Source organism: Bos indicus, chromosome 9, assembly GCF_029378745.1.
Source record: "Bos indicus isolate NIAB-ARS_2022 breed Sahiwal x Tharparkar chromosome 9, NIAB-ARS_B.indTharparkar_mat_pri_1.0, whole genome shotgun sequence".
In the NCBI taxonomy this organism is placed as follows: domain Eukaryota; kingdom Metazoa; phylum Chordata; class Mammalia; order Artiodactyla; family Bovidae; genus Bos; species Bos indicus.
This window is the reverse complement of record NC_091768.1, coordinates 76390819-76404452: the sequence shown is the minus strand read 5'-3', so window position 1 is coordinate 76404452 and position 13634 is coordinate 76390819. Positions and strand designations below refer to the sequence as shown.

The following is a 13634-nucleotide window of genomic DNA, read 5'->3' as shown; positions in this document are numbered from 1 at the left end:
AGAATCTTTAGTGTACACACTTGATGAAATATTGCAGTGATCTTTCCCCTAAGGATCCAGTTATTCAGCCAGTGAGTTTTGTGTCTGGAAACTGGGCAAGGGATTACAGTTTTGTGGGGTTTGGGAGGAGTTGAGGGGGAAGATGATCTCAGCCCCCTGCTGATCCATCCTTGCTCTCTTTTGATTATATATAATTACTCTTATTGGTTATTCTATTTCATCCGTTGTTGTTCAGTCGTTAAATTGCAACCCCATGGACTGCAGCATGCCAGGCTTCCCTGTCCATCACAATTTCTCAGAGCTTGCTCAAACTCATGTCCATTGAGTCAGTGATGTCATCCAACCATCTTGTCCTCTGTCACCCCCTTCTCCTGCCTTCAATCTTTCCCAGCAGCAGGGTCTTTTCCAATGAGTCAGCTCTTCACATCAGGTGGCCAAAGTATTTTGTCCTTAAGGATGTTATGTTCCATTAACTATCTTCTAAGACTTAATAAGACAGGCCCCCTTGGCTGCCATTTTGACCTTGGTGTTTAGTATAATTGATACATCCTGACTTTTGCGGTGAGCACTTCCACCTGGCCTCTGCAAGGTTGCATCATCATCCACATTGCTCTCAGCAAGCATAAGCCCTATCCCAGCCTCTCCAGCCCAGACTGCAGAGAGAGCCTCCACAGAGTCCTTGGTGATGTGCATGCCTCTTGCACCAGTGCATGCCCACTGGCCTTGGAAAATGGTGGCGCCTCCAAACCTTCCCATGGAACAGTTTCTGTGGACTGAATTGTCTCCCCCTCAAATTCAGATGTTGAAGCCCTGGCCCCCAAGGTGACCACTGGCCTTAGTAAATGGTGGGTCTTCTGAACCCTCCCATGGAACACAGTTTCTGTGGACTGAATTGTCTTCCCCCTCAAATTCAGATGTTGAAGCCCTGGCCCCCAAAGTGATGGTATTAATATTTGGAGATGGGCCTTTGGGAGATGATTAGGTTTAGGTGAGGTCATGAGAGTGGAATCCCCAGGTAGGACTAGCGTCCTTACAAGAAGAGAAAGGGACCAGGGATCCCCTCTCCCTCTCCACTGTGTGAGAAGGTGGGAGGAAGATGGCTATTACAAGCCTGGAAGTGGGCCTCACCAGGCACTTATTCAGCCAGAACCTTGATCTTGGAATCCTCAGCCTTCAGAATCATAAGAAATACTTTTCTCTTTGTTTAAGCCACTGAGTCTATGATGATCTGTTAGAACAGCCCAAATAGACTAAGACAAAAATCTGACAGGCCTCCTTGCCACATGTGCTATACACATTCCAGCACGCCCCTTCCGTGAGACTGCCTTCCTCTGTTACCTCTCCCAGCAGTTCAGGCATTCCAACATTTCTATTACTTTTTTCTGGCTACTAGGCATGGCCCTAAAGCAGTGAGTTTGCTCTGTCCCCTGGAGTTTTATTCATGGCCTTCAATGCTGTATTCTGAGCAATATTCCCAAGTCAAACTTTCCCTTTTTCAGTCTTGTGTCCTGGCATCTTTGACCAAGACTAAAGCCTGGTCCCAAGGGTATTCTCCCAGGCCCTGACAGGACATGCTGGCTAGCCATGTGGCAACCTTGGCACATTGTCCATCTCTTCATCAGGCCCAGCTTGGCTTCTGCCAGGTTATTCTGTGACTTAACCTTGGGTAAATGCCTGGTAGCTGGGAGATGGGTAGGGACAGCTCCTAGGGCTGCCTGCTGCCTTATGGGGGGGAAGACCTGTATCTTGTCTTTCCTTGTGTTAGCGTGAGAGGAGGGAGAGACAATAGTTCTAGTCTTAATGGAGGGAGGGTGGGCCTCTTCTACAGGCTCAGAATGTTCAGAAACTTTAGGGAGTCAAAGCTGTGGGCCGCACGCACCAGATGTCCCCATTTCACATTCCAGGTTTGATTCTGACCTTGACATAGCACATCAGGCTTGGTTGAACATCTGTTGGCAGTTATTACTTTTACCATCCAATCCTGCACTTGCCTTCAGTATGAGATGAGGACTGTTTAACAAGCTACCAAAGAGGTTCTGGCCCTTACGCATAGCTTTAAATGTTAATTAACCTTAACTTTCATGATCCACCTGGGGCATTGGATCATTGTGGGACAACAATCCAACTCAGTCATGACCATTCAAGTCCACTGCCCTTACACTCATTATCCACCCCAACCCCAGTTTTTAAAACACCTGAATCCTTCACCAGTCACTGCATTCCTTCCCACCAGTATGCCATTGCATCTAAACTTAGTAACTAGACAGCCTCGTGCCAGGAGCTGTGTATGTATGGCCTGTCCGCAGGGATGGGACCAGACCGGCAGTTTGTGACCCAGTCCCCAAAGTGCTGTCTTACTGACCATGATCTTGGGACCACTCTGATACCAGCTGTGCCAGTTCAATGCTGAGACAGGGTTGGGAATACAAAAGATGTATGGTGACGTTGTACCAATGAAAGGGAAAGGGAAGAAGAGATCTGGAGACTGCAACACAGATCTGACAGTCTCTGATCCCTGGGTCCGCATCCCCTGGAGAAGGGAACTGCCACCACTTCAGTATTCTTGCCTGGAGAATTCCATGGACAGAGGAGCCTGGTGGGCTACAGTCCTTGGGGTCGCAAGGAGTTGGACACAACTGAGCAACTAACAGTTTCACTTCACTTTTCACCAGCCCCCTAGGGAACTCTGGAGCAAAGACTTTATACAAAGGGTCCTGAGTCAGACAGAAATGCCTAGGTCCTTGTACCACAACCTTGTTCAGTCATTGGCTGAAAGATGCCATAAAAAAGTGTGCTATCAGCTTTCACTGCCTGGCTCCTTTGTAGGGAAGATACCTCCCTGAGAGTAGTGTGTCTTTATCTGCAGTGGATCCTGAAGAAAGTAACAGCTGGCGACATCAGCTAATCACACCCCTCACAGTTGGGCAACGGTCCTTCTGGGAAGGTAGATCCAAGTGGTCCACCTCCTTGTGCTTGCCTGCCAGGACTCCAAATCTCAGACAAGACAGGCCCGTGCTTTGGCCACAGTTGCAAATAAGTGCCAGAAGTGATGGATGACAACTTTGCATCAATAATCTCACCTCTGAACCGGGCTCCTAAAACATGCTTATCAGCAGTGGCCTCACTCTGGTAACCACACCTCGACAACTAAAGCTCAGTCAGTTCCTAAGGGATTCTGCAAGTCTGCTAATCCTAGAACTTTGCACTTATGGAAACCCTGTACAAATCAGCAGTTCCCTTTGTCTGGAGAGGCTGGGTCCTGCCAGTGCTCCCTGCTCAGCAAGCAGTATGTGCAGCTTTGTTCTGGATACCCAAGGTGGCCTCTTTGACGTATTACCTCTGCTCAAAAGGCTCTCCCTGCCCCCAGGCTGTCATCTGAATGGCACCTTCTCACCATTCAGGTCTCATATGTCTCTTCCTTGGGGAGGCCTGATCTGACCTCTCACATGACGGCCACTGCACCCTGCCCAGCCACACTCTATCCCACGGCCCCACTGGTATCTGCACTCTCTCACTCTCTGGATCGTACACTCCACGAGGACAGGGCCCTGCCTGTCCTGCTCACTGCTGTATTCTCAACTGGAACCTGGACTGAGTAGAAGAGTGGAACACGTGGTTAAATTTGATGGGATCACCCCACTGATTGGGGGGGGGGGATTTCTGCCTGCCACTATAGCCAAACCCCTGGACAGTGTGCAGAGCCTGTGACACAGGAGGGACTCAGTAATGACTTACTGAAAGATGAAAAGAAATGACATATCTGTGAAATATTTATAAGGAAAAGAAAGATGTCTAGAGGGAAGGAAATGGCAACCCACTCCAGTGTTCTTGCCTGGAGAATCCCAGGGACGGGGGAGCCTGGTGGGCTGCCATCTATGGGGTCACACAGAGTCGGACACGACTGTAGCAACTTAGCAGCAGCAGCAAGGGATGACTAGAAAAGAATGAATGAATGAACTCAGTTTAAATGAATTTGCAGACTTGAAAGTGTATCTTAGGAAAAATTGACATACAAATGTGAGTGGGTGGTGGGAAACACAGTGATGGGGGGTGTTGCCCATCTTAATTCCCTGTCGTGCTGCTGCTTGGTCACTAAGTCATTTCTGACTCTTTGTGACCCCATGGACTGTAGCCCACCAGCCTCCTCTTTCCATGGGATTTTCCAGGCAAGAATACTCGAGTAGGTTGTCATTTCTCCAGGGGATCTTCCCAACCCGGGGATCGAACCTGCATCTCTTACTTCTCCTGCATTGGCAGGGGGGTTCTTTAACACTAGCACCCTAATTCTCTGTTCCTGAAATATGTCCTCCCAACCTAGAGCTCCAAGGAAGCCTCTGGACAACTCTTGCCAGAGAAACTAGATAATCAAGGCAAGGGAGAGATGGAAATTATTGTCCCAAGTAAGGGTCTAGGGGAACTAGGATTTTATTTTTTGGGGGGTGGGGAAGATCAGGCAGAATCAGAGCCTATTGGTGAGCAGAGTGTTTGGAGCATGAGGAAAGGGAGGGCCTGAAGATGGAGGAAGGTCTCATTGATGGAGCATGAATTAGACCAACAAGAAGAGTGGAAGGTTTAGCCTCAGAAAGGAATATAGACACGAATTTCCTATCCATGAGAGAAGAGAAAGCTCAGCTCCTATCCATAAGAGAAGAGAAAGCTCAACTGAGATACTGAGGGATATTTTGTAGTCAGTGCCAGCCACATAATTAAAATAACTGATTCACTGCTATGAGAAATCCTGTCTGGTCTGGATTAATTTAGAGTTGAAAAATGTTTTCATTTATGATTTACGGAGGAGGAGGAGGGGGAAATGGCATACCTTGGACTTAGAATACAAAATTGCTTTTTTATGGAACATGTTTCAGATTACAACTACATCTTGGCAATCGGAAATATGCTTTTCTCATCTAAAATGGAATTTACTATGTAAGAGATGCCTATTTTTTATAGGGTTATAGAGCAAATGTGTTGGAGAAGGCAATGGCACCCCACTCCAGTACTCTTGCCTGGCAAATCCCATAGACAGAGGAGCCTGGTAGGCTGCAGTCCATGGGGTCAAGAGTCAGACATGACTGAGCGACTTCACTTGCACTTTTCACTTTCATGCATTGGAGAAGGAAATGGCAACCCACTCCAGTGTTCTTGCCTGGAAAATCCCAGGGACGGGGGAGCCTGGTGGGCTGCCGTCTATGGGGTCACACACAGTCGGACACGACTGAAGTGACTTAGCATAGCAAATATGTAAATATTTACCTCATACCAGTAGAGGTATGTGGACATTTCATCAGTAGGAAGGCTAGAAGGGTTAGACCCACAGTTAATTCTGGTAAATGAGCTAAGAAAGAAATTTAACTTCTCAGCAAAAACAAAAATGCAAAGAATCCAAACCAATTAAGCAACAAAATACCTTTGGAAAATAATTGCCTAAGATTTAAAAAAGTATATCCATATAGTAATTTTGAAACTGGAAACCTAGCTTATTTTCTATCAAAAATTATAATCTAAAAGGCCTCTCTGAGGTCATGAGCATGTTGACTATACATGTCATCACATGCAGGAAGAACCCCTCCACACAGTCTGAGCTTGCTGATGGCCTGAGAAAACTGCACTCTTAAACATGGACTGCCAGTAGGCGCAGTGGTTAACAGCCTGGACCCAGGAGTCCCACTGCCTGGCTGGAATCAGCCTCTGCCCTTATGATGCCGTCTGGGGCAAGTCACCTAACACCTCTGTGCCTTCATGTCCTCATCTGTGAGATGGAGATGACACAAGGTGACACCCAGGGTTGCTCTGACGGTTGACTGGGAATTCAAGTGAAATGCTTAGCAGACTGTACCTAGAAGGTGATCCGTAAATAGCTATGGAAGCTATTCACTGTAGGTATGTTGGTCTAGTGTATCCAGGTTGCTGCTGCTGCTGCTGCTAAGTCGCTTCAGTCGTGTCCGACTCTGTGCCACCCCGTAGACGGCAGCCCACCAGGCTCCCCCGTCCCTGGGATTCTCCAGGCAAGAACACTGGAGTGGGTTGCCATTTCCTTCTCCAGTGCATGAAAGTGAAGTCGCTCAGTCGTGTCCGACTCTTCTCGACCCCATGGACTGCAGCCTACCAGGCTCCTCTGTCTATGGGATTTTCCAGGCAAGAGTACCGGAGTGGGTTAGGGAGGTTAATTCTAAGAGGTACTGTATAGTGTTGGGGCTGAAAGACCTTGAGCATCATCTAGCCCCAATCTTTCATCCACTGGATACCCAAATCTTTCATACAAGTGATCACATGATCCCTGCTTGAACACACACAAAGATGGGAACAGGAAGTAATGTCATTCAATGGATGTTCTCCAGTACTTTGGCCACCTCATGTGAAGAGTTGACTCATTGGAAAAGACTCTGATGCTGGGAGGGATTGGGGGCAGGAGGAGAAGGGGATGACAGAGGATGAGATGGCTGGATGGCATCACTGACTCAATGGACGTGAGTCTGAGTGAACTCCAGGAGTTGGTGATGGACAGGGAGGCCTGGCGTGCTGCGATTCTTGGGGTCGCAAAGAGTTGGACACGACTGAGCAACTGAACTGAACTGAGCTCCAACCTGCTTTTCTCCTTCACACCTACAACCATCATCCCCTAGGAGCCCACAATAAAGCTTCCCATGACAGACTACCAGGTGTTTGAATGTGATGTCTTCTCCGGAACAAGCACATTCCAATACAATAGGTCCAATTTTAAAACTTCCTCATTTTGCAACAACCCACTCTTTGAATACCGAATCATTTTTATGTGATCTCCAGAAATACCACATAAAATACATTAAAAACTCAAGTGAATTTTAAAATTCTATGTTTGTATACATTTGTTTGGATAAAGCATGTCTTTCTTGAGTATCAAAATTAAGTCAGAAGTTCCTAACTTCATAAATATATTTTTATCATAAAATATTAGCAAGACTTCTGAGTCCTGTGAGTTTTTCTTGTGTGGTGGGGGCAGTGGGCGGATAGAAGAGCAGGCTCAACAGAGAAAGTAACAGTGGCAGCTGCAGAAGATGATTTGATTTTTGTTTCCAACTGAACTTCACTTCTCCAGGCTTGACAGCCTTGTAGTTCCACACAGGATAAACGTTACCATTTTTATTGATAATATCTGGAGTGGGTAATGACGCAAATTCAAGTAGAAATAAGGCAACATGATTGTGATACAGCAATGAAGAGAGAACATTCCATTTCCCTGGAGCCTCAAAAAGCCAGATTTACATGTTTATAGAATCCTGTCCCCTATTATCTGTGTATCTAAGGCATCAAGCATTAAAAAGGCACAGTGGAAATAAGCTCAGTTCATAGTATTACTCTCAGGTAGAGATACTAGATACATTTTGCTTATAGGTAATGATGAGGTCTATGTTAAACAAAAGTTTTGCCCCAGACAGTAGACCTTTCTCTCCTTTTCTCATTCCCTTTCTTTGGAGGGTTCATTTTTCTGGATCAACCATACTTCATTATTTCTATCAAGCAATTTGAAAGGGCTATTGTAGCCTGCGGTGTAGTAAACCTTTTCGTCGAAAACTTTTCCTTCTTCCCTCAAAATGCTTGCTAATGTCAAGAGTTGTTCTTGATTCTTTTGGGCACTAGAGAATCCATCGAAAGACCTACAAAGGAGAAAGTAAATAACCATAAATGATTTTAATACCGATGCGAATGTTAGTTTAGGAAAAAAAGCAGAGGCTGATACAAGGAAATCTGGATGAAGTGCAGTTTCAGAGTTCCTCCCTCTAGGCACCTGAATTGACCTGTTCCCTTTCTCTGGTTCCCAGGCTCAGTGTGACCTCACACACCCTGAAGGGACCCAGGAGGAGGCACAGGGTCTCATCTGTTGGGCAAATTTGGACTTTACACCATCTTGTGCTCTAATGCTGTGCTTCTCAAACTCTTATGTGCATGCAAGTCAGCTGGGAAAATGCTGGTTCAGGGTGTCTGGGGTGGGGCTTGAGTGCCTGCATTTCTCATAAACTCCTGATAATGCTGATGCACCAGGTCAGACCACAGTGAAACCCCCTCAGTGGCTCCCTTTCAGACTTGCTGCTGCTGCTGCTGCTAAGTCACTTCAGTCGTGTCCAACTCTGTGCAACCCCATAGACGGCAGCCCACCAGGCTCCCCCATCCCTGGGATTCTCCAGGCAAGAACACTGGAGTAGGTTTTCATTTCCTTCTCCAATGTAGGAAAGTGAAAAGTGAAAGTGAAGTCGCTCAGTCGTGTCCAACTCTTCAAGACCCCATGGACTGCAGCCCACCAGGCTCCTCCATCCATGGGATTTTCCAGGCAAGAGTACTGGAGTGGGGTGCCACTGCCTTCTCTCTATTTTCTGTCAAACACTACCTCTTTTTCTTGGAAAAGGGTAGGTGCTGTATGACAGATGAACATAATATAGTTTTGATCCTATGAACTTTCAGTCTAATGGAAGAGATGGACATTTTGGCGACTCTCTCCATACAGTCTGAGTAGAGTTTTATCAGAGACAGAATCAAAGTGCTTGGGAACACTGAGGATATGATCAGATCAAGGGTAAAGGTGTATCTGAGTTGGGTCTAGAATGGAGGATGGTTTTCCTGGGCAGAGAAAGGGGAAGGATAAGAGAACAAAAGTCCAAAAAACACAAAGCATTTTCATAGGCATAAATTGAAGTCAGAAAGGTGAGTCAGACATGGAAGTAAGAACTTTGTGTATCATCCTAAAGCCTTTTTATATTATTCCAAAAGATATTGAGCAGCAAAGTAACTTGATCAGATCTGGGTAAGAATATAGGCAGAGAGATGGAAACTAGATTGCAGAGAAGGGACCAGTGAGGAGGCCGCTAAGAGGATGGGGATGAAAAGACAGTCAAAAGATTCTAATAAAAAGTGGGAAAGTAAAAGTTTAAGTATAGATTTTAAAGTATACAAATGAAAACACCCTGAGATGAAATCATGACAGCACACTGACTTAGCTGAGTTGCTGACATGTAAACACGATGAGTCTGAAGTTTGAGAATAGGAAAACAAACAAAAACATTTCTAATAGGATTTCTAATTCTTCTTTAGCACAAAGTTTATTATCAATATGCCAATGGAAAAGCATTCCTACTATTCATCAGATAAGATGTAAGTCTCAAGAGTATAAACCAGGCCTGTCTTATTCAACAATGTCTACCAGGCACCTAGTCATTCCTGGCATGCAGTACCTTTTAAATCCTAATTGAATAAGTATAGGAATCTATGCACATGTATATAAAATAAAATGTTGAAGACAATTGACAAAACTCTCATTAATCTTCATCATGTTGACTGATAATAATACTTCTGAATCATGTGTTAGGAAACATTCTGACTGCCAAATTTATTATTTATCTCCTTAAGGAATAGTCAATTCTTAGTATAATATGTTCTGCCTAAAGGGAATCTGTTTCAGATCTCACTTCTTTCTTGAAATCAACTCTTGAACCTCCTACTTAGAGATCATCTTTTGTCCTCTGAGTACATGTTGTTCTACAGTGATTTATCCATGGCTTTATTCAGGACACAGACAAATACTGAGCCTCCCCCAAACACCTGCCTCATCAGGAGCGGTCGGATTCAGGCAGAGAAACATGTTGCTGTATTCTTGATGACGTTACAATCTATAAATAGATCATTAGATTTTACAATCATAGGACAGAGTGGCTGGCTGACTGCAGACACTGAGGAAGGTCTCATGGACAAGGTGCCCATTGATCTAGGTCCTAAAGGATGAAAGCAGAGAAGAGGGAGGGAGCTAGAGTTGGTAGTAAGATGCTGCTCGTGTTCTGAGTATTTTATGTGAATTAACTCATCTGATCTTCCATGGCAACTCTGTGAGGTAGGTAGGTACTCTGACTATAGAAGTTTCATAGATGAGGAGATTTTGGCAAGGAAAATCTCAGCAACTTGTCCAAAATCAAAGGTAAAGAGATGTGGAGGAACTTGGCCTGCTCAGTGAAGGGCAGGAGGAGAGGGGAGCACAGATGTCAGGGAGACAGGTTGGGCCACATTATGAAGGCGATACGTACACTGTGAACTGTCTGAATGTCACGCTGAAGCAAGAGGAAACCAACAGATTTTTAAACGCTGTAACAGGTTAGGGTTTTGTTGCTGTTGTAAGATAGATCGGAGTTCCAGAGTGGAGGGCAGGAGAGAGGAGGAGACTGGTGGGCAGAGAATAGTTGGGAGGCTCTTGAAGGGAAACCTGAGATTGAAAAACGTCGGAGTATCTGGTGAGCGTCAGGCATGCGCTGGGCACGGGGGTAGCACAGGGGTCTCAGCTGAGGTCCCTGTGAGGTGAGGGCCCGAGGAAGTGACTGAGGGGTGAAGGGAACGGAATCACGACCATTTCTGAGGCAAATGGGCTGGATTTGGGGACTGATTATCAGGGTAGAGCATGCTGATGGCCACAATGGTCCTTGTTGGGGAGGCTGTCAGACCATTGAGACGCTTTACTGACACAGGCACTGTAAGGTCAGAGAAGGCTTGGGGGAAAGCTGGGTTTCAGAGCTGTTGAGCTTGATCTTCCACCCCCACACGGAGATGCCCAGCTAGTAGGAAAATCAGGGCTGGAGACACTGAATTTGAGTCACAGGCCACAGATAGTTGAAGCAGTGTGACCAGACCGCCCAGATCACGTCTGCTATAACATGAGGGTTAGTAAGGGCCATCAACAGTGACCCCTGGGTGGGGAGTGGATGAGGTGCCGCTGGAGGGAGAGAACCAGGAGGAGAGGAAAGACAAGAGGGTGACATTCCGAGGTACAGGATGGACAAGGATCATGGGGCCGGACAGGTCAGCACAAGGATGCTGCAGGAGGCACATGGGAAAGCACTGCCCTCGAGTGACAAGTTCAAGTGTGCTGCAGAGGGTGATGGGAGCCCAAGGAGCAGGTGAGGCTGTACCAGGCTGTGCTGGTCTGACAGGTACATGGGACTTGAGGAAACAGAGACAGAGAGACAGAGTCTTTTAACAAGGGAGGGTAAAAGTAAAAGTGTTAGTCGCCCAGCCCTTTTCTACTTTTTGACCCCATGGACGGTAGCCCACAGGCTCCTCTGTCCATGGAATTCTCCAGGCAAGAATACTAGAGTGGGTAGCCATGCCCTCCTCCAGGAGATCTTCCCAACCCAGGGATGGAACCCGGGTCTCCCGAATTGCGGGCAGATTCTTTACTGTCTGAGTCACCAGGGGATATAAGAGGGTGAGAAAGGGCCAAAGGGACTCTAATACAAGACTATTATGTACTTCGTGGAGCTCTTTAAAAATACCAACAGAGAGAATTTAATACAAGGAATGAGTGGAAAGGTATTGAAGGTCTGAGAAATGCAGTAACTGTAGGAAGCAGCTACCATCCTTTAGGCTGGAGGAACAAGGAAGAGTTTGAGGTTATCAGAACCTAGATTTGGGAGGAGGGGTACCATGCACTGTTTTAAAGCGTTTTTCTCCAGATTTAACTCGATGGCAGGTAAAGGCAGTCTAATGCATTTGAGGGGTGGGGTGGGAGTGTAATTTGTGTTGCTTCTTATATGTGGGAGGGATGCATGAGACGTCTCTTCAAATGAATTCATTTTTTCATGTCACAGACCCTTAGTAACATATGAAACAAGTCACTAGAAAAACACCACGAAATGCATTAGGCCTGTTTTCATGGAAGGGTGAAAAGCACAGGAGCTAAACTGCACAGGCGCTAAACTATGAGAGCCCACAAGTAAAACCAGCAGTCAGCAGTGCTGTGAATGACATCTACCACTTACCGTACAAACACCGTCATCTCGGCTCTGTCTTCAATGAAGACATCAGACTCTGCAGGCCTGGGCGGATCAGATTGCTGTTCAGAGGGGATATACAGGGAAATGGTAATGGTAGACTCGCTAAAAGGACCTGAGCCGGGCTCCACGTAGCTCGTCACTGGAGCTGTCATCTTTATTTTCATCTCTGTGCCACGAAAATATATATTTAGATGCAAAGGAAAAGCAGATTTAGTGTATTTATGACTACATTTTAAAATGTAATTATTTTTTGACCTGAGTTTCTTGACATAAATATTTACCTTTAAGGTAATTTTCATCTCAATAAAAATAAGGGCAAAATTACAATTAGCGACTGTGCACATTAAACACTTTCTGTACTATTAACATTATAACTATTTATGTACTATCAATATTTTTCATTAGTCCATAGTTTTAGAGATAGAAGGGAAAATCAGTAATCACATGGTCTAGGTCATTCTTTACTTATACAATTCAGACTGAGGTCTCGTTGGCTAAGACCTGCTAAAATCTAAACAGCACCAGTGCCAAATCAGAAGGCAGATCTTGAGACTCTGGACCTTGTGTGTGTTGACCCTTCCTGCCTCCTAATATCTCTTGTTTTACCAGTCACCAAATTATCTCAAAACATTAGCCATGAAAAGCCCTTAAGGCTAGGTACACAGAGGCCCAGTTCATTCAGAAGAGTCACAGAAAGGAGAACAGAAGCCCTCCTCAAGACAGGAAGGATCCTGAGCATAGGCCTCCCTCCTCTTCGGACAGTCTTTGATCATCTGGTTATTTTGCTATTCTAAAAATATATTTCTTTAATAAGTGAAAACCCAATAAGCCAGGCCACAATACGGTCATTAAAGGTAAACCGCCTTCACCTTTCTCGTTTTTGCCTTGAAGGTAGCTCTTCAGCCTTGTAAAGCCAGTCTGCATGGCTGAATCCCAGTCCATAGACTCAACCGCAGTGCTGACCCATTTGGCAGGCCCGTAGTGTCGGACCTCATAACTTCCGGGCTAAGATGGAACAGGGAAAACTTGGAGGAGACAATTCTAAGGCAGAACGTGAGATGCAGCAGTACAGATACCTTGATCTCTGGTCCACTAGGACGGCCTGTCCCGGGGAGGGGCGCTGCCCTTGGGTCCAGCCCGAGGTTCTGACTTCTCAGCGCCGACAGGGCCCCTCCCCCGCTGCTCCCATATTTAGATTAGAGACGTTGGCGGCCTCTCTGTTCAGGTTAAAAGCAAGCAACTGTTCCGCCCCTTTGCCCGGAGGGTCCCATCTAGAGTTTGGGGACATGATCAATATTTTTTTTTTAGCCACAAAGAAAGAAAATTGAAATGTGGCATCTGAAGTTACGACGGCTCCCGACCCCCTTTTCCTGTTTGTGCAGGAATGGGGTTAGGACTCAGACCAATTTTTTAAATGTATTTTTTAGTTAAACCTATGAGACCCTCCGGCCTCATTGCAGATCAGCTCGGGGACACCCCCGCGCTCGCCACCCCCACGGCCCGCACCCTCCCAGCCTGCGGGCGGCGCCTACCTGGGGGCCAGCATCCTCCGGGACCTCCCAGCCCGGCGTCTCGACCACGGGGGCCTCCGAGCCTTCGGCTGCCCGGGAATCGGGCTCCAGCACCTCGGCCATGGGCGGCGCCGACGCTCCCGGGAAAGAGCCCGGCGAGCTGCGCCAAGAAGGGGGCCGCGCCGGGCCGCTCGGGACCGCCCCGCCTGCGTGTCCCCGAGTCCCCGCCCCGCAGACGTCTGGTCACCTCCGCGCAGCGCGGGAGCCCCGAGTCCGCGGAACACTGCGGGGCCCCGACCGGGAGGGGACGCAGCGACCCCGATCCCGACCCGGGCAG

The 13634-nt window shown here is 46.8% G+C and overlaps 1 protein-coding gene across 1 annotated transcript; it reads right to left on the bottom strand.

Annotated features, from left to right (window-relative positions):
* Positions 1-7104: 7104 nt before the first annotated feature.
* HEBP2 (heme binding protein 2) lies at positions 7105-13504 on the bottom strand. The gene is made up of 4 exons (XM_019967498.2): positions 13319-13504; positions 12656-12791; positions 11772-11952; positions 7105-7634 (listed from the first exon to the last, which is right to left on the bottom strand). The coding sequence occupies exons 1-4, from the start codon at positions 13418-13420 to the stop codon at positions 7436-7438; spliced, it is 618 nt and encodes a 205-aa protein (XP_019823057.2). The 5' UTR covers positions 13421-13504; the 3' UTR covers positions 7105-7435.
* Between the last annotated feature and the right edge of the window lie 130 nt (positions 13505-13634).